The sequence below is a fragment of the Aotus nancymaae genome, unplaced genomic scaffold (assembly GCF_030222135.1).
Source record: "Aotus nancymaae isolate 86718 unplaced genomic scaffold, 86718_ANA_hifiasm-v0.15.2.pri h1tg000058l, whole genome shotgun sequence".
In the NCBI taxonomy this organism is placed as follows: domain Eukaryota; kingdom Metazoa; phylum Chordata; class Mammalia; order Primates; family Aotidae; genus Aotus; species Aotus nancymaae.
This window is the reverse complement of record NW_026988472.1, coordinates 36,981,169-37,002,389: the sequence shown is the minus strand read 5'-3', so window position 1 is coordinate 37,002,389 and position 21,221 is coordinate 36,981,169. Positions and strand designations below refer to the sequence as shown.

The 21,221-nt window shown below is 38.8% G+C and overlaps 1 protein-coding gene across 6 annotated transcripts in view; it reads left to right on the top strand.

Moving 5' to 3' along the window:
• Positions 1 to 21,221, top strand: part of MBTPS2 (membrane bound transcription factor peptidase, site 2) — a 105,940-nt gene that overhangs the window by 39,876 nt on the left and 44,843 nt on the right. For 3 of the 6 annotated variants that reach the window (XR_001111550.2, XR_001111549.2, XM_012477483.3), the window contains exons 10-12: positions 1,523 to 1,598; positions 3,068 to 3,286; positions 5,280 to 5,352. Coding sequence is in view for 4 of the 6 variants with exons in the window: in XM_012477483.3 (XP_012332906.1) it covers positions 1,523 to 1,598; positions 3,068 to 3,286; positions 5,280 to 5,349 (365 nt within the window). In the remaining 2 variants the exon portion in view is untranslated. Of the gene's footprint in view, positions 1 to 1,522; positions 1,599 to 3,067; positions 6,018 to 21,221 lie in introns of those variants that run through there. The other 3 variants (XM_012477470.2, XM_012477496.2, XM_012477490.2) reach the window with 2 other exon arrangements.

Genomic DNA, 21,221 nt, shown 5'->3' with positions numbered 1-21,221 from the left:
AATGCCAGGATGCATGGGATGTAACTATAAAGTAATTTATGTGTGACACGTGACTTTCATATGAATATACTTTCAAAACTGGGCCAGCATAATCATCTTAGTAGTGGCAGCATCATTGGACTAAGTTCTTTATGGCTAAAGATCATGTAGTCTAACTCATTTTGTTGTACAAGATTTTTAAAATAGTTTACCATGCAATTTACCCATTAAAGTGTACAATTCAGTGGAGTTTTGTTTGTTTGTTTGTTTTTGTTTTGTTTTGAGACAGAGCCTCACTCTGTTGCCCAGGCTGGAATGCAGTGGTGCAATCTCGGCTCACTGCAACCTCCACCCCTGGGGCTCAAGTGATCCTTCCACCTCAGCCTCCCAAGTTGCTGGGACCACAGATGGGTGCCACCATGCTGGGCTAATTTTTGTTTTTTGTAGATAAAGAGTCTCACTATGTTATCCAGGCTAGTCTCAACTCATGAGCTCAAGCATTTCTCCCTCCTCAGCTTCCAAAAGTGCTTGGATTATAGGCATGAGCCACTGTGCCTGGCCCAGAGGTTTTTAATATATTAAGTTGTGCAATCATCACCACAAGCTAGCTGCAGAATATTTTTGTCACCCCAAAAAGAATCCCCATACCCATTAAGTAGTCACTCCCTATATCTCCCCAACACTCCCCAGACCTTGGCAATCACTAATCTACTTTCTGTTTCTATAAATTTGCCTGTTCTGGACATTTCATATAAATGGAATATTTTATGACTGGCTTCTTTGATGTAGCTTAATGTTTTCAAGGTTTATCTGTGTTGTGGCATTGATTAGTACTTGTTTCTTTTTAAGGCCAAATGATATTCCTTTGTATGGGTAGACCACATTTTCTTTATTCATTCATAGTTAATGGACATGTGGGTTTTATATTACTCTTTAAAAGACTCTCTCATTGCTCCATAGTCATATCCTGAGCTACAACCAAGGTTATTTTTCTTATCTGTTAGTTTGATTGCAAATATTAAATAAAACCCCAAGAAATGAAGAAATGTCCCTAGTGGGGGTAATTAAGAAATGTGTACTATGAGTTCTACCTAATTACATGATAGTTTTAAAATGTTTCAAACAAAAACAGGATTATGGAATCCACAGAGTAGATGAGAGTTTAAATCCCCTCATCTTAATCCTTGTTTTGGCAATGAAGAAAAACAAAAAAACACAGACCTGAAACAGGTTAAGTAGCATAATAGTAGGAGTAAATATGATTTTAAGGTTATACCCCTTTGAAAAGATAAGGACTCAATGTAAATTTCTTACTCTTGCCTCAGAGTAGAAGTACAAACTGGGACATATTTTTTCATTCTGCTGTTTTTATTAGATGTTCTAGAAGTATTATTTGCTTTTATGTGTGAGGTATATGGGCTGCATATGTTTAGGAAGGGCTTGCTCAGTTTAATCTGCTAGCCCAATTTTCAACCATATGAGAAAACTCATAATGCTATTGCTTCTCTGGTATTAATAATATTTATTATTCCTTCTTTTTCAGTGAGCATCACCAGTTTTATCCCACGTTTCAACTTTCTAAGCATAGATCTGCCAGTGGTTGTGGAGACATTTGTCAAGTATCCTTTGTAGTGTGAAACATGTTTTAAAAGTGTGTTACTTGGAGCTTGATCAAGTTTATCTTGAATAGAGCATTGCAAGTATAGATTTCACAAGTATCACTTAATTTCTAACAACTAAAAAAGAGTCTTGAAAGTTGAAAAAGATCAGATTGTACCCAGAAGGGAAGAAGTCAGAGGAGAAAGATTAATCAGAGTGAGAAAGGTTAAAGACATAAAAGGGAAAGAACCCAGAATACAAATTGAGAATTGAATTTACAGGTCTAAAACATTTTAGTAAGTTTATAAAGAATGGAAGCTTCAGTTACTAGTGAGGTGATGAATTCTGCCCCATCTGAGCCTATTAGTTCTGACCAAATAGAGGATATAAATTGCATAACCAGGAATTGTATAAATCCGTTCCATAGATCCCAGGGAGGAATGCACGAGAAAGATCAAGCTGGTTTCAGCTATTAAGATAGCAATTCAGAAGGCCAAATCTCATGTGGTCTTTAGCATATTATCATAGTACATAAAAGATGAATTTTTTCATATTAATTATTATGCAGAATTGAATTACTGGAAAGTTGTGGAAGGGTTCTTTATTTTTGTCGCTTTTAAATTTTTTAATATCTTTCCTCAATTATTTACAAAAGAAATGGAAAACATATGAGCAGTTACTGAAAAAAAACATGTATAATCAAGATTGTGACTGGGCACAGTGGCTCACGCCTGTAATCCCAGCACTTTGGGAGACCAAGGTGGGTGAATCACCTGAGGTCAGGAGTTGGAGACCAGCCTGACCAATATGGCGAAACCCTATCCCTACTAAAAATACAAAAATTATCCAGGCATCATGGTGTGCGCCTGTAGTCCCAGCTACTCGGGAGGCTGAGATAGGAGAATCGCTTGAACCCAGGAGGCAGAGGTTGCAGTGAGTCAAGATCGTGCCACTGTACTTCAGCCTGGGCGACAGAGCAAGACTCTGAGTCTCAAAAAGAAAAAGAAAAAGATTGTACCTTATAGACTGTGCAGCTTTGTCACAAAGAGACTTATGCTATAACCTTATAGATGGTAATAAAATAAAGTAGGCTTCAAAGGCCAAAATCTTTGTTTCCTAATTTAAAGTAATACTTTGTAAGGCCCAAAGAGTAATTTTCTCCTTATTTCTTATTCCTTCCACATTCCTTTCCCTGTTGTATCATTAAAGGATTAGAAAGCCTTAGTCTTCCTATGAGTTCATTATAGATTGGCTTAGTTTATAAGTGGTTGGTCTTTATTTTTCTAGTCAAGGTTTTTGAACTTTGAAATAATATAAACTCATTTGTTTTAAGTAGTAGAGATCTAAGAAGGAATGGCAGAGATTTAAAGAAAGTAGAGAAGTCAAGTGTAATCTCAAATTCAGTCACAGCAAAACATCTTCCGAGTCATAGAAATGTGGTTGCTACTCAGACCTCACACGCTTGGTTCCTTAACTGATTTTAACCCAGGTACCTGATTTCCCTCTCAGGAGCTCTAGCTATTGTTAATGCAGTACCCTGCTTTGCTTTGGATGGACAATGGATTTTAAACTCTTTCTTGGATGCCACCCTTACCTCAATGATTGGAGACAATGATGTCAAAGATCTAATAGGGTTTTTCATCTTGCTGGGTGGCAGTGTACTTTTGGCTGCCAATGTGACCCTGGGACTCTGGATGGTTACAGCACGGTAATGTTTGCACTCATATGGCAGAAACCCTGAGTTACAGTATACAGCTATGTGGTAATATCCATTGCCGTTGAAATTTTTGGTATGCAATATAAAGTGTTTCCTTAAAATTACATCTTTGCCAACAACCCTGAGCTCCTCCCATATCCAGAGTACCCAAACTCTGCGGTAGAAGATAAGCAGAAGAAATGAAAGGCATAGTCCCTGACTACATTCTAATTTAGAGACTGAATGTACCCAGTTGCTTGTGGAATAATATCTAAACAGGTGCAAATTCATGCAATACCATTTCGTGTGATTATATATTGTGTTGAAATAGTATAAAGGGGAATAGAACTGGGTGGAATTAATAGGGAAACACTTCTTACAAAAGCATCATTAATCAAAATTTGAAGGAGATTAGACTTTGGCCAAGTGGAAGGATGACCATTTTCATGGCCTGAATCTCTTGTCCTTTGTCTTGTTTGAAAAGTATTTTAAAATTTAATGGTGTATTATTTTGTGCTCTGAAAACTGAGGTCTGATTATAATTAGTAAAATTCTTTAGAAGAATCTGCTGATGTGAAAGGAAAAAATCTTTGTTAAATGATACCAAATAAATGAACAAAATAGGAAGTAGGACCTATGATATCGTAAGACATGTTTTACTCCACAAGAATTGCATCTTCGATAAGGTGTCTGTGCCCCCTCACAAAGCAGCACTAGCTTTGACATCCACAGTGAGCTGCAGGAAGTGTCTCACACCAGCAGCATGTGAGCTGAGGGAGGCAGTTAGGGTTGAACCTCGGAACTAGACCAGGTCTCCTGACAGATCACAAGACACCTCAGAGGCTCTTCAGCAGTCCTGCTTCCCATTCTCTATAGAGCTTTGAAGCTTGGACCCCTTCCAGGGTAAACATTTTATCTTGTGCTGCTAAGGCCATTTGGGGCCTAGCTCCTGGGTTCCTGTCTCCAAGAAGCAATGACCTTAAACTCTGAGCCATACTCTGTCCTCACCAGCGACTCCCATGTTTCTCTGTGTCAGGTTATTAAGTACCTAGTCCTTGCTTTCTGTTTCTCCCCTAAGCTACCTCTCTGGGTCCACAGAAGACTTAGTAGTATAGTGAGAATGGCTATACATGAGTACAGACGTGGATTTGCCAGAGCCTGGGAACTGACTCTTGAGCCCAGAAGAGCCACACCTGGTTCGAGGGCTTTTGGAGCGGACATGCAGCCCTGGGAAATTTGGGAAGTCAACAGGCTAGTGTGAAGCTATTGGTTTTAGAAGTATTTGAGCTTGCTGTTTCTTTGATGAAATATACATGCTTCTCTCATACACTCAGAAGTGATTAAGGGCAATAACTCATTAATAGCCATGTATCCAACTTCTTTACTGAGGTATTCCATGAGGTTACCTTTTACAGATCATTGAGTTACTCTTTAAGCACTAAAATTTTTTAATCATTTTTAAGAAACTTTTTAGATTGTATTACAAATTTGCCTTCTTAATAGAAATTGTATATTGAATATAATTTTAGCATTTTATTAATGACTCGAGTCATCAGTTAATATCAGTACTAAAGCCATGCGAATTATTGTTTTATTCCAGAAAATATGGCGTTTGTTCTATTTTTAGGTAGACAGTTGTTTGGGATCAGAGTTATATTAGCATAGTAATGCTCAGACCTGTTCAAGTAGTAGAGCTTGGAGAATGCCGTGAAATACTTATATAACTAATTTGATTGCATGAACTAAGCAGTTTACTAATGAAAAGATTGTATATGTGCAAGTCTGTTTTTTTTAAATGGAGAAAAAATTTTAATAGAAGAAATCTTATTCATTAATTTATTTTTCTGAGTAGAAAAACAAAACCCAAATCTCATTTTATTTCAGCTGTTAAACATTTTGGTCTGTTGATTCATAGGATCAGGGTTTGGGAACCACTTTACTAGGAAAGAGCAGATCAATACCATTTGTATAAAACTGGCCTCATTAAGAATGTTGTCTTGTTTAGCTTGGTCGTGGGCACTTCTACAGCAAGGACCATATCATATTCATCTTTGCATCCCTGGCACAGTGCATGAGATGTAAGTACTTAATAAATGCAGTTGAGTGAATAATGATTAGTGTTATTTATGGATTAGAAAAAGCATGTTTCTATTTAAGCTGTAAAAAGTATTATTGAATATTTTATGTAAATATATGTTAACATAAAAAAACCTTGGAAGGTCTTTGTGTCCCTGGCAGATTATCATCTTTATGGAAAGAATGTACTTTGGTTTCTGTGGAGTGATTGGAAAAATGAATTATTTTGAGGATTGAAGAAAGTGTTCTTTCTGTGTTGTCACTTTGTTCAACAGTAAAACTTTATTCTCAGTGTTCCTATTCTGCATTGTTTACATTTTTGAGAGTTTTTTTTAAATCACCTACAATCTGTAAAGAATGTATATATTCTTTTCAGCATCTCAGTTTGAAAAGACATGCAGTTAAACTTCACCTTTTGATAATCGCTCTTACAGGTCATTGTCTTTTCTAACAGCAAATTGTAAATATGTGCTTCATAGATATTGTGGCTCTCAGTCATCATTTTGTCCTATGGTATTTATTGAATGTTCACATACTAATGGTGCACAGGTATTTTTTTCTACAAATCTTCTGACTGTTCTGTAATTCATTCTTAAACTTTAACTTGAAGATATCGTAATCTCCGGCATTGGATGTTTAGCAATAAAAGAATAAATGTGTACCAGCATTTTATGTTTATCATCATCTATGTGTTGTCTTTTTTTAACTCTTTTCTATCAAAATTGTTCCTATTACATAAAGCAAGACCTTAATTGTTTTTAAATTCTTGATTCTAAAAGCAGCCTTCAGTTTTCATTCATATAATCTATACCTGAAAGTCATTGCAGGCCTTGAAAAGAAGTCTTTTAAATGAGGCTCCTGTGCACTCGCTACTGTCTTGGTAATGGCTGTTTTATGGATGAAGAAAGGTCTATCATGTTTCCTTTCATTAGTGTCTGACAGAAAAGTCTGCTGTAAGTTAGGAATTCTTGGAAGGAATGTTTTAACTATGACATTTGGTTCTTCTTGACCTTTTGCCCTAGTGCTTCCTCCCGTCTCTCTCTCTCTCTCTCTCTCTCTCTCTCTCTCTCTCTCTCTCTCTCTCTCTCTCTCTCTCTCGTACTAAGGGCCAGATAAAATAGGCTCGGAATTTAGCCCGGTTTTTAATTGGTTAGCCTCATTCCACTACTTCTTGCCTCTGATCCCATTACACTACAGTTAAAAGCCACAAGACTAGATGACTGATTATTGAGATATAATTAAATGCCATAAGGTTCCCTCTTAATGTGTGAACTTTAAAGTGTTCAATTCCATGTAAACTATTTTTCTCTTATGTCCGAGCAAACAATAGTATGCATATGCTTTTGTGTAATCTAACCTTTTAAGTAAATGTACATGTGATAAAAGACTGGAGGGAAAAATGTGTTTTAGTTATTTCACAACTATTTTAATTCTGGAATGGTTTTCATAAATGTAATAGAGTTGAATAACAGTTCTTTTTGAGCATGTAAATATACTTTCTTTGAGACAATAAGCCTTTTAAATCAGTGCATTTGCAAGCTACTCTTGCTGTTGGGGCCATACTAATTTGAATAATCCATTGTATATTTTATCGGACCATGACATATGAATTCAATGAAAGGAAACCCCTCTGTTTCAGAACTCAGTTCTACAATAGTTTATACTCAGGGTGGAGGTAGGGAAAAAATGGCTAATTACAAAGCAGGTTATATTGTATAATTTAATTTTCCATTAAAGGGAGGAAAAAACACCCATATATGTTAGTTTTATTTAGCTGAAGATTGATGGATAGTCAATAATTGTCCCTTCTTATTAACTGAATGCTTCTCAAACTTTTCTACTGATGTGCTCCTGGACACTGTAGAGGAGGGAAAACATAGCGGGATCTAAGAGTAGACCCCTGTAATTGGCTCTCTACAGTATAAGATTGAACTCTCACTTTATCTTCAATTTATGTAGATTTTGCATCTGATTAATCTAGTCAGGCATCCTAAAGCCAATTCTCTTAAAGATATGTAACTCTAAACCGTAAAAGAATTAGACTCTAAGAATATTGAGAATTTCTTCATTTCTAAAACACATTCTGGTCTGTAGACTAGTGACAGTCTATGGTGGTATTTTTGTCCATCCAAAGTGAAATGAGAAAAATAAAGATCATGTATATTGTCTTTAATTACAAAGTAAACATAATGTATGTGTAATGGTATAAGGCTGCCTGCTGCCCTTTATCAAAGAGCTCCCCTTTATTTGGAGTATGGAAACACATACTTGATTTCCCTTAGCACTGCTAGATTACCCTCCAATAATGTCTTTTTATGACTGATCTTCTTATTGGCAAGACATGAGAGTTCCATGTTTGCCCACACCCTTACCTCCACCTGAATTATCTGACTTCCATGTTCTGACAAATCTGTTGGGTTTAAAATGACATTTCAAAAAGAAAAAAACGTTTCATTTTAATTTGCATTTCTTAGATTACTAACAAAGTTGCACATTCATATAATTGTGTACCCCTTTGGATTTTTCGTTCTGCCACTTGCTTATTGATATCCTTTGCCTAGTTTTCTATTGTGTATCCTAACTTTTTCTATTGATCCATAGAAATTTCTTGTGTATTCTAGATTGGAGGTCAACATATTATGGCCTGCAGGCCAAATCTTGCTCACTGACAATTTAATCAACTTTTATTGTATTTTATTGGAACACATTCATTCATGTATTTGATGACTGCTTTTGTGCTACAATGGCTGAGTTGAGCAGGTGCAACAGAGATCATATAGCCAAAAGCCTAAAATATTTGCTTTGTTTTACAAATATTCAGAACAACCCATGTTCCAGATATCAATCTGCTTACAGAACAACCTGAGTCCTAGGTATCAATCTCTTATACATTTTAGATGCTGCAAATAATTTTTCTCAGTCTGTCACTCATCTGTAAATTTGGTTTATGAGGTCATTTGTTGAACAACAATCTTTAGTTTAATATAGCAAGATCTGTCGATTTCCTGAGTTGTTATTCATGTTTTGTGGGTCTTATTGAAAAAGTCCTGTCCTGTCACAATAGTATTCTCTTACATTTTCTTCTATTTGCTTTAAAGTTGTACTTTCATGATGAGATCTTTAATTTCTGGGATATATGATATGAAGTAGGGAATCCAGGTTTATTTTTCTATATAGATTTAACTATCCTTAAAATAAACATAATAGTATTTTTCTTTTTAAGACTATTATATGAAACAGCTTACATAAAGTAGTTAATATGGTGCCTGGGATGCTCACGTCATTACTGGTATTACGAACTTAAAGTACTTATTTTCAGAATGTAGGATTAGGACTTAATTTGCCCTGAAATCTCAGTCTGTACTGGTGTTAGATGTTGCCTCCTTTTGATATGCCTTCTAGGCTTCCAGTGCCTTCAAGCTGGTTCTGATTGTCCAGAGTATCTTGCAGGCCTGGGCTCTTTTAAGCATTTCTTCTCCCAATCAAAATGGACCAACAATAGCAGTCTTTAAGTGAATGGCTAAGGATTTTGCCTTCTGTAACTAGTCAAAATAACCTGTGTTCATGAGTGTGTTTATTGATAGTAACATAGGCTGACATTTACATCTAGTCTTATGAAAACAGTATATTATATCAGAAGGAAGTACTATGACAAACCAATATAGGATAGAATTTAGGATAGGATGGCCTTTGAAGCCACCAAATCGAACAATAAAAAGCATTCTACTCTGCACATGGTCTGGGATATTATATTTCACAATAATATTTTTTACATGTTCTTTTTTTATTATACTTTAAGTTCTGGGGTACATGTGCAGAACGTGCAGGTTTGTTACATAGGTATACACGTGCCATGGTGGTTTGCTGCATCCATCACCCTGTTGTCTACATTAGGTATTTCTCCTAATGCTATCCCTCCCCTAGCCCCGCCACCCCCTCCTATCTCTCTCCTAGCTCCCACCCCCCTGACAGGCCCCAGTGTGTGATATTCCCCTCCCTGTGTCCATGTGTTCTCATTGTTCAACACCCACTTATGAGTGAGAACATTACCTGTTAATATTAACTTACATTTTGTTGTTGTTAGAAAAGAGGCTAAAGTTTTTAATTTTTTTTTTTTTTTTTTTTTTTTTGAGAGACAGGGTCTTGTTCTGTCACCCAGACTGGAATGCAGTGGCATGATCATAGCTCATTACAGCCTTGACCTCCTGGGCTCATGCAATCCTCCCACCTCAGCCTTCTGAGTAGCTGGGACCGCATGCATACACCACCATGCCCGGCTAATTTGTTTGTTTGTTTGTTTGTTTGTTTTTGGTGGAGGTCTTGCCATGTTGCTTAGGCTGGTCTCAAACTCCTGAGCACAAGCGATCCTCCTGCCTTGGCCTCCCAAAGTGCTGGGATTATAGGCGTGAGCAACCATGCCCAGCTTAAACTTCTTTGTTAAAATGTGTGTGCTTTGGTAGATTCCTTATCCATATCCTTTGCCCATTATTTCCCTTCAGTGGTTGTCACCTTCTTATTCCTTTTCATTGTTGAGGAATCACATTTTTACAAAGGGTTTACAAACATATTTGACCATACCTTACTTTCTTTGACAGGTCTTTAGCTTTCATACTTTATTCCTAGCATTCTTTTCTTACCTTTGAACCACTTTGTTTCCATCTTTTAATGGCTTCTACTGTTTTTCTAGCCTTTATGTATTACCAGAAATCTATAATGGGAGGTAGCACTTTATGATTTGTAGAACATTTCCTTCTCCAGTTTAGGGTACCCCTTTTCTTTTTTTTTTTTTTTATTGCATTTTAGGTTTTGGGGTACATGTGAAAAACATGCAAGGTTGTTGCATAGGTACATTCGTGGCAGTGTGATTTGCTGCCTTCCTCCCCCTCACCCATATATGGCATTTCTCCCCATGCTATCCCTCCCCAACTCCCCATCCCCTGCTGTCCCCCCCACTCCCCGCCAACAGACCCCCGTGTATAGTGCTCCCCTCCCTGTGTCCATGTGTTCTCCTTGTTCAACACCCTCCTATGAGTGAGAACATGTGGTGTTTGGTTTTGTGTTCTTGTGTCAGTTTGCTGAGAATGATGGTTTCCAGGTTCATCCATGTCCCTACAAAGGACGTGAACTCCTCGTTTTTGATGGCTGCATAATATTCCATGGTGTATATGTGCCACATTTTTCCTGTCCAGTCTATCATCGATGGGCATTTGGGCTGGTTCCAGGTCTTTGCTATTGTAAACTGTGCTGCAATGAACATTCGTGTGCATGTGTCCTTATAGTAGAACGATTTATAATCCTTTGGATATATGCCCAGTAATGGGATTGCTGGGTCAAATGGAATTTCTATTTCTAGGTCCTTGAGGAATCGCCACACTGTTTTCCACAGTGGTTGAACTAATTTACAATCCAACCAACAGTGTAAAAGTGTTCCTATTTCTCCACATCCTCTCCAGCATCTATTTTCTCCAGATTTTTTAATGATCGCCATTCTAACTGGCGTGAGATGGTATCTCAATGTAGTTTTGATTTGCATTTCTCTAATGACCAGTGATGATGAGCATTTTTTCATATGTTTGTTGGCCTCTTGTATGTCTTCTTTTGTAAAGTATCTGTTCATATCCTTCGCCCATTTTTGAATGGGCTTGTTTGTTTTTTTCTTGTAAATCTGTTTTAGCTCGTTGTAAATTCTGGATATCAGCCCTTTGTCAGACGGGTAGGCTGCAAAAATTTTTTCCCATTCTGTTGGTTGCCGATTCACTCTATTGACTGTTTCTTTTGCCGTGCAGAAGCTGTGGAGTTTGATTAGGTCCCATTTGTCTATTTTGGCTTTTGTTGCCAATGCTTTTGGTGTTTTGGTCATAAAGTCCTTGCCTACTCCTATGTCCTGAATGGTTTTGCCTAGGTTTCCTTCTAGTGTTTTTATGGTGTTAGGTCTTACGTTTAAGTCTTTAATCCATCTGGAGTCAATTTTAGTGTAAGGTGTCAAGAAGGGGTTGAGTTTCTGCTTTCTGCATATGGCTAGCCATTTTTCCCAACACCACTTATTGAACAGGGAATCCTTTCCCCATTGCTTGTTTTTATCAGGTTCGTCAAAGATCGGATGGTTGTAGATATGTTGTGTCGCCTCCGACGCCTCTGTTCTGTTCCATTGGTCTAAATCTCTGTTTTAGTACCAGTACCATGCTGTTTTGATTACTGTAGCCTTGTAGTAGAGTTTGAAGTCCAGTAGTGTGATGCCTCCTGCTTTGTTCTTTTTGCTTAGAATTGACTTGGCTATGCGGGCTCTCTTTTGGTTCCATATGAAGTTTAAGGTGGTTTTTTCCAGTTCTGTGAAGAAGGTCATTGGTAGCTTGATGGGGATAGCGTTGAATCTGTAAATTACTTTGGGCAGTATGGCCATTTTCACGATATTAATTCTTCCTAACCATGAACATGGAATGTTTCTCCATCTGTTTGTGTCCTCTCTTATTTCGTTGAGCAGTGGTTTGTAGTTCTCCTTGAAGAGGTCCTTTATGTTCCTTGTTAGTTGTATTCCTAGGTATTTTATTCTCTTTGTAGCAATTGTGAATGGCAGTTCGTTCTTGATTTGGCTCTCTTTAAGTCTGTTATTGGTGTATAGGAATGCTTGTGATTTTTGCACATTGATTTTGTATCCTGAGACTTTGCTGAAGTTGCTTATCAGTTTCAGGAGATTTTGGGCTGAGATGATAGGGTCTTCTAGATATACAATCATGTCATCTGCAAATAGAGACAATTTGACTTCCTCCTTTCCTAATTGAATACCCTTTATTTCTTTTTCTTGCCTGATTGCTCTGGCTAGAACTTCCAGTACTATATTGAACAGGAGTGGTGAGATAGGGCATCCTTGTCTAGTGCCCAATTTCAAAGGGAATGCTTCCAGTTTTTGCCCATTCAGTATGATATTGGCTGTCGGTTTGTCATAAATAGCTTTTATTATTTTGAGGTACGTTCCGTCGATACCTAGTTTATTGAGGGTTTTTAGCATAAAGGGCTGTTGAATTTTGTCGAAGGCCTTCTCTGCATCAATTGAGATAATCATGTGGTTTTTGTTTTTGGTTCTGTTTATGTGGTGAATTACATTTATAGACTTGCGTATATTGAACCAGCCTTGCATCCCCGGGATGAATCCTACTTGATCATGGTGGATAAGCTTTTTGATATGCTGTTGCAATCGGCTTGCCAGTATTTTATTGAAGATTTTTGCATCTATGTTCATCATGGATATTGGCCTGTAGTTTTCTTTTCTTGTTGAGTCTCTGCCGGGTTTTGGTATTAGGATGATGTTGTTCTCATAAAATGATTTGGGAAGGATTCCTTCTTTTTGGATTATTTGAAATAGTTTCAGTAGGAATGGTACCAGTTCCTCTTTGTATGTCTGGTAGAATTCGGCTGTGAACCCATCTGGACCTGGGCTTTTTTTGGGTGGTAGGCTCTTAATTGCTGCCTCGACTTCAGACCTTGTTATTGGTCTATTCAGGGTTTCGACTTCTTCCTGGTTTAGGCTTGGGAGGAGGCAACTGTCCAGGAATTTATCCATTTCTTCCAGGTTTTCTAGTTTATGTGCATAGAGTTGTTTGTAATAATCTCTGATGATGGTTTGAATTTCTCTGGCATCTGTGGTGATATCCCCTTTATCATTTTTTATTGCATCTATTTGGTTATTCTCTCTTTTCTTTTTTATTAGTCTGGCTAGTGGTCTGTCTATTTTGTTGATCTTTTCAAAAAACCAGCTCCTGGATTTATTGATTTTTTGAAGGGTTTTTCGTGTCTCTATCTCCTTCAATTCTGCTTTGATCTTAGTTATTTCTTGTCTTCTGCTAGGTTTTGAGTTTTTTTGATCTTGCTCCTCTAGCTCTTTCAATTTTGACGATAGGGTGTCAATTTTAGATCTCTCCTTTCTTCTCATGTGGGCACTTATTGCTATATATTTTCCTCTAGAGACTGCTTTAAATGTGTCCCAGAGATTCTGGTATGTGGTGTCTTCGTTCTCGTTGGTTTCGAAGAACATCTTTATTTCTGCCTTCATTTCAGTGTTTATCCAGTCAACATTCAGGAGAAAGTTGTTCAATTTCCATGAGGCTGTGCGGTTCTGGGTTGGCTTCTGAATTCTGAGTTCTAACTTGATTGCACTGTGGTCTGAGAGACTGTTTGTTATGGTTTCCATTCTTTTGCATTTGCTGAGGAGTGATTTACTTCCAATTATGTGGTCAGTTTTAGAGTAGGTGTGATGTGGTGCTGAGAAGAATGTATATTCTGTGGATTTGGGGTGGAGAGTTCTGCAAACGTCTATTAGGTTTGCTTGGTCCAGGTCTGAGTTCAAGTCCTGGATATCCTTGTTAATTTTCTGTCGCGTTGATCTGTCTAATATTGACAATGGGGTGTTGAAGTCTCCCACTATTATTGTGTGGGAGTCTAGGTCTCTTTGTAAGTCTTTAAGAACTTGCCTTATGTATCTAGGTGCTCCTGTATTAGGTGCATATATATTTAGGATCGTTAGCTCTTCTTGCTGCATTGATCCTTTTACCATTATGTAATGTCCTTCTTTGTCTCTTTTGATCTTTGTTGCTTTAAGGTCTATTTTATCAGAGATGAGAATTGCAACTCCTGCTTTTTTTTGCTCTCCATTTGCTTGGTAAATCTTCCTCCATCCCTTTATTTTGAGCCTTTGTGTATCCTTGCTTGTGAGGTGGGTTTCCTGGATACAGCACACTGATGGGTTTTGGCTTTTTATCCAATTTGCCAATCTGTGTCTTTTGATTGGGGCATTTAGTCCGTTTACATTTAGGGTTAATATTGTCATGTGTGAATTTGATCCTGTCATTTTGATGCTAGCTGGCTGTTTTTCCCATTGGTTGATGCAGATTCTTCATTGTGTTGATGCTCTTTACCATTTCGTGCATTTTTGGAGTGGCTGGTACTGGTTGTTCTTTTCTATGTGTAGTGCCTCCTTCAGGAGCTCTTGTAAAGCTGGTCTGGTGGTGATGAAATCTCTGAGTGCTTGCTTGTTCACAAAGGATTTTATTTTTCCTTCACTTATGAAGCTTAGTTTGGCTGGATATGAAATTCTGGGTTGAAAGTTCTTTTCTTTAAGGATGTTGAATATCGGCCCCCACTCCCTTCTGGCCTGTAGGGTTTCTGCTGAGAGATCTGCTGTAAGTCTGATGGGCTTCCCTTTGTGGGTAACCCGACCTTTCTCTCTGGCTGCCCTTAGTATTTTCTCCTTCATTTCAACCCTGACGAATCTGATGATTATGTGCCTTGAGGTTGCTCTTCTAGAGGAATATCTTTGTGGTGTTCTCTGTATTTCCTGGACTTGAATATTGGCCTGCCTTGCTAGGTTGGGGAAGTTTTCCTGGATAATATCCTGAAGAGTATTTTCCAGCTTGGATGCATTCTCTTCGTCGCATTCAGGTACACCTATCAAACGTAGATTAGGTCTTTTCACGTAGTCCCATATTTCTTGTTGACTCTGTTCATTCCTTTTTACCCTGTTTTCTCTAATCTTGCCTTCTCGTTTTATTTCATTGAGTTGATCTTCGACCTCTGATATCCTTTCTTCTGCTTGGTCAATTCGGCTGTTGAAACTTGTGCATGCTTCACGAAGTTCTCGTGTTGTGTTTTTCAGCTCCATCAATTCGCTCATATTCCTCTCTAAGTTGTCCATTCTCGTAAACATTTCATCAAGTCTTTTTTCAAGGTTCTTAGTCTCTTTGCATTGGGTTAGAACATGTTCTTTTAGCTCACGGAAGTTTCTTATTATCCACTTTCTGAAAGCTGATTCTGTCATTTCATCACACTCATTCTCCATCCAGTCTTGTTCCCTTGCTGGTGAGGAGTTGTGCTCCCTTGTAGGAGGAGAGGTGTTCTGGTTTTGGGTGTTTTCATCCTTTTTGCGCTGGTTTCTTCCCATCTTTGTGGATTTATCCACCTATCGACTTTGTAGTTGTTGTCTTTCTGATTTTGGTAATTTTAAGTCTGCAGTAGCTGAACTCATAAACCCTATTTTCTTCCCCCAGGTGTTCTGTCCCAGGGAATTAGGGCGTTATGATTTTCCACTGTTGCAATAGTTTTCCCTGCCCACAAGGTGGCAGCCTAGTCACACTCAGCCTGCAGAGGCTTTGTTGAGCTGCTGTGGGCTCCGCCCGCCTTCCATGTGAGCTTCCCTGCAGTCCTGTTTATGTGTGTGTAGTTAGAACTGCTTCCACTATGCTGACCCGCCCCTGTAGTGACGGAGTCTCTATAGTGGCGGGTTGTCTTGGTTACGGCAAATTGTCCTGGGAACTGCAGGGTGTTTCCCGGTGGGTGACACCCCTCCTCCACAGAGCTGGACTGTCCCGGGTTCAGCCGTGTTTCCGGAGGCGTCCTCTTTGCCCGGGAATCTCTTGGGTTGATCCCTGCCTCAGCTCCCCTTGCTGGCCCAGAGGGGATCTGGTCTCGCTCACTCTGCACAAGGGGCCGCTGCTCCCTGCCTCAGGTGCAGGCAGAGCAGCCGCGCCAGTCCAACCAGCAGCGCTGGCAACCCGTGGAGCTTCTCCACCTGTGAATCTCCTGGTCTGTGGGCAGTAAAAATCTGCTGCCCTGTGAGCCGCTGCATCAGCCAAAGCAGCGGCTCTGAGATTCGTGGCGCGCCCTTGCCCGGGAGTGTCCTGGCTTGAATCCCTGCTTCAGCTCCCCTTGCTGGCTCAGAGGGGATTCAGTCTCTCTTGCTCTGTACGTGGATCCGCCACCCCCCGCCTCAGGGCGTAGGCCGAGCGGCACGCCGCTCAAACCAGCGGCGCTGGTGACCCGTGCGGCTCCTCCTCCTGTGAATCCCCTGGTCTGTGGGCAGTAAAAATCCGTCTGGAAATGCGGCGTCCACTCACCCTCTGCGCCTTCTTTCGGAGCTGCGATCCCGACTTCTTCCTAATCGGCCATCTTGAAAACCTCCGGGTACCCCTTTTCTGTCATGGAAATACCTAGAAAAAAGAAGTTAGAACAGAAGGAGATCGATAATGTAATTTTTTGGCTTTTATAGAAAAATAATTTCTTATCAGAAAAGAAACACACTTTAATCACAGAAAACATGTTAATGAAAATAAATTGTGATTTATTGAAAACAGAGTTGCATTATGCATAAACTGGTAAACCAATGTTTAAACTTGACAATGTATTACAAACACTTTTTATGTTATTAATATTCTAATGTTATTTCAGTGGCCATATAATATTGCAGTGTTAAATATGCTGTAATTTAATCAACCCCTATTATTTCTAATTTTGCAATATTATGAATAAAACTGTTAGGAATATCCTTACAACTAAATCTTTTTGCATTCTCTGATTTTTTAGACAATTCTAGAAACTCTTAGGAAAATCCTAAAGATGACTTTCTTGAAGCATGAACAGTTGTATATACAGTATACATTTAAATTTTTTTCTGTTAATTGGGTATCCAAAGATGGCATCTTGTTTTAATTTGTACTTTTTGATTTTTTTAAAAAGTTGAATATTTTAAAATGTGTTTATTGGCCATTGTGTTCTTTTTCTTAATCCACATCCTTTGCCCATTTTTCATGTGAGGGATTGTCTTTTTACTGCTTTTCCTTGTAAGCTCAGCTTTACCATTCGACTTGTTACATGTAAATGTATTACAACTCCATTTAAGTATAATGCTCATTTTTGTTTTCAATATTTCATGGTTTGTCTTTGTTTTGTTTACTACCTTTGGTGATACGTTTTGAAAGTCTTTCCCACTCCAAGATTTTATGAATATTCACATTTTCTTGTAACAATTTTGTGATCTAATTTTTTAAAAAAATATTTAACTCTTTAACGCATATAGAATGTATTTTCATGTTGGTGCAAAGTAGGGATATAATCTCACATTTTGTTTTCCTCAAATGATTGGCTAGCCATCCAAAAGAGATGGCTAGTCTTGAAAGATATTTCATATGAGCCAATAAGAGGCATAAACTTACATTTTTTGGAAAGAATAAATATAATGAATAAAATTACCTCTCATTCGAAAACTAATTACTATTTATATGAGAGGCAACTATTAATTTACTTTTACAATTCAGTAATACAATGAAATGAGTATATATCTCGTGTTTTCATTAGAATACAGTGCTTAAATCATTTTTTTCCTTTAGGTGGCTTTATTTTTTATGGAAATAGCATTTCTTATTCCTAAACAATGTAGACTAGCAATCTGGAGATTACCCTTAATCTATATCATTATCTAAAGGTACTGTTTTTACCACCTTAATTAAAATATTGCTTGCTTCATAGATTTTCAAGCTTTAATTCTATCTATGAATCATTTAATATTCATTTTTAAACATTAAAAAGGCAATCTGTCTTTGGAACAGATATCCTGATTTTAAAGTAAGTATTTTATCTTCATCTGTTTTAGCTATATGATTAAGTATGGAACATTGCATTTCTTGATTACTTGTTCAAATACATGCATTAATTTTTATTGTCATAATTTAAATCATGAAAATTAGAGGTAATGCAGATACTGTGAATTTGTATTTTATTATAAGATTTAAACCATTTTTCTATTTATAATAAATGACCAGTTTAAAAGAAGTTGGTTAGCTGTGCTTTTTCCCTCTTTGAAATGCTTTTCTTCTGAGCTCACTGTAGTTACTTTTTAAGCTTGCCAAATTTTAGAATATGACTCTTACAAATATGTTACACTAAGAGATGCCTGTTGGTTAAAAAAAAAGTTCCATTTGTTATGCTCATCTCCATTCTTTAATCACTGGAATCAGTACATAAAGTCTTTGATTCATTTAACAAATGTTATTACACACTTATTATGTGCCAGGCACTGTTCTAAGCTCTGGGGATACAGCAGTAAATAGTAAAATTTTGCTTTTTTGTATTTTGTAAGAAAAAAATGCCATTTGTTTTTAAACCAATAGATATATGCTGAGAACTCCTATGTGTTACAAGCACATGGTGGCAAAAAATTAAGCTACAAAGGTTAGCAGAGCCCAAGTCTTAGAATATGTTAAGAAGAGTGTGCACTTTAGCATTATTGCAAATAGGAAATCATTGAAAATTTCAAGCAAGATTCACCTTTTGGATGGATCATCTCAGCTAAAGGTAAAGCATGGGTGGGAGAGTAGCAAGTCTGGCAGCAAAGAAATCAGCTAGAAGACTATTTCATGGCCTGGCATGGTGACCCACGCCTGTAATAATCCCAGCACTTTGGGAGGCTGAGGCAGGCGGATCACCTGAGGTCAGGAGTTCAAGAATAGCCTGGCCAACATGATAAAACCCTGTCTCTACTAAAAATGTGAAAATTAGCTGGGCATGATGGCAGGCACCTATAATCCCAACTACTCGGGAAGCCGAGGTAAGAGAATTGCTTGAACCTGGGAGGTGGAGGTTGCAGTGAGCCAAGATTATGCCATTGCACTCCAGCCTGGGTGACAAGAGTGAAACTCCATCTCAAAAAAAAAAAAAAAAGATGGCTGGGCGCAGTGGCTCACGCCTATAATCCTAGCACTTTGGGAGGCCGAGGCGGGTGGATCACGAGGTCAAGAGATTGAGACCATCCTGGTCAACAAGGTGAAACTCCGTCTCTACTAAAAATACAAAAAATTAGCTGGGCATGGTGGCACGTGCCTGTAATCCCAGCTACTCAGGAGGCTGAGGCAGGAGAATTGCCTGAACCCAGGAGGCGGAGGTTGCGGTGAGCCGAGATCGTGCCATTGCACTCCAGCCTGGGTAACAAGAGCGAAACTCCGTCTCAAAAAAAAAAAAAGACTATTTTAGTAATCAACAAGAGATGATAGTGATGGAGAATACAGTGGTGGCAGTAGAGATTGGAAAGGAGAAGAGAACAAACCAAAAGTAGACTCCACTGTATTGATGGTTAGGTGTGTATTAGGTTCAAGAAGGAGTCAAGAAGGCAATGAAATGATGGAAATGCCATTGACAGAGCTAGGGAACATCAGAAAAGCTGTTCAATTTGGAACTCCCTTTTTTTTTTTTTTTTTTTGGAAATGGAGTCTCACTCTGTCACCCAGGCTGGAGTACAGTGGCTCCATCTCAGCTCACTGCAACCTTCACCTCCTGGGTTCAAGTGACTCTCCTGCCTCAGCCTCCCAAGTAGCTGGGATTACAGGTGTGCACCACCACATCCAGCTAATTTTTGTATTTTTAGTAGAGACTGGGTTTCACCATATTGGATAGGCTGGTGATGAACTCCTGTCCTCAGGTGATCGGCCCCCTTCAGTCTCCCAAAGTGCTGGGATTATAGGTGTGAGCCACCGAGTCAGCCTCAATTTGGAACTCTTGAGTTTGAATGCCTGAGAGACTTCCAAGTGGAGATGGCAAGTAGGCAGATGTATATACAGATCTGGAACTTAGGAGAAATTAGTTGGAGATGCCATTTGTGAGCTGATGCACCCCAAATACTTGGAAGTGCATTTTGTCCAGCAAAAATATGGAAGAATGAAAATAAAAGGGAAAGTGTCCTAGGATAAAGATCTCAGGAACACCAGCATTTAAGTTTAAAAAAAGTACAGGAAGAGGAAACAAAGGAGCTTCAGAAAATTAGAAGGAAAACCATAAGAGTTTGGCATTATAGAAAGGGAAGAGAATGTGCCAAGAAGAGGGGGATGTTCATAATATGAGATGTTGCTGAAAGAGAAATGATGCAGGATGAGGACTGAAAAATATCCATGGATTCTAGTAGAACAGCAGTCCCCAACCTTTTTGGCATCAGGGACTGGTTTCGTGGAAGACAATTTTTCCATGGACCAGAGGTAGGGGATGGTTTTGGGATGATTCAAGTGCATTACATTTATTGTGCACTTTATTTATAATCATTATGACCTTGTAATATATAACGAAATAATTATACAACTCACCATAATGTAGAATCAGTGGGAGTCCTGAGCTTGTTTGCCTGCAACTAGCCAGTCCCGCGGCTAGGGGGTGATGGGAGACAGTGACAGGTTATCAGGCATTAGATGCTCATAGGAGCATGCAACCTAGGTCCCTTGCATGCACAGTTCACAATAGTGTTCACACTCCTATGAGAATCTAATGCTGCCTCTGACTTGATAGGGGGCAGAGCTCGTGGTAATGCAGGAAGTGAGGAGCAGCTGTAAACACAAATGAAGCTTCTCTGGCTTACCCGCCGCTCACGTCCTGCTGTGCAGCCCAGTTCCTAACAGGCCATGGACCTGTACCAGTCCGTGGCCTGGGGGTTGGGGACCTCTGTAGTAGAAGAGTTCATAGATGATCTTGAGAGAGCAGCTCTAGTGTGGCAGGAGAAGTTGAGCCAGGTTGGAGTGGATGGTGGAGTGGATGGGGTGTGTGCAGGTAGAGACTGCAAATACAGAAAATGCCATCAAGAATTTCAATTTGGAAGGGGAGGAGAGAAAAACTGGGACCTAGTGAAGGATGTAGGAGAAAGTTATTATTTTAGCAATAGGAGAGTCATGTGCATGTTTGGTGCTAATGGAAAGGACTCAAGATAAAATAATTGAGGGAACAGATGGGAGCCAGGACACGAGAGCTTTCAATAAGAGGGATGCCCTTTCTAAAAGGGGGGGGAATTGATGCAAGCATAGTTTTCTGTGGTTTTGATGGAGAACCTCATGTGGCTCTCCATCAAACATCACTTGAGTAGTAAGTGTCTAGAACACTATTTTGCACCTTAGAAATATTTGAGTAGACATCTTAGAAGTCTTCGCTGAGTAAGAGAGAGTCCTCTCATAGTTTCAAGAAGCTTAGCCAACCTCATTTCTAGATTAAAACTGCCAGCAAAGAGGTACTTGAAGAACAGGCACAGGGTGCTCAGCTCTGGGCTAATAGCATTGAACTTCCTGATTTTGAGAATGTT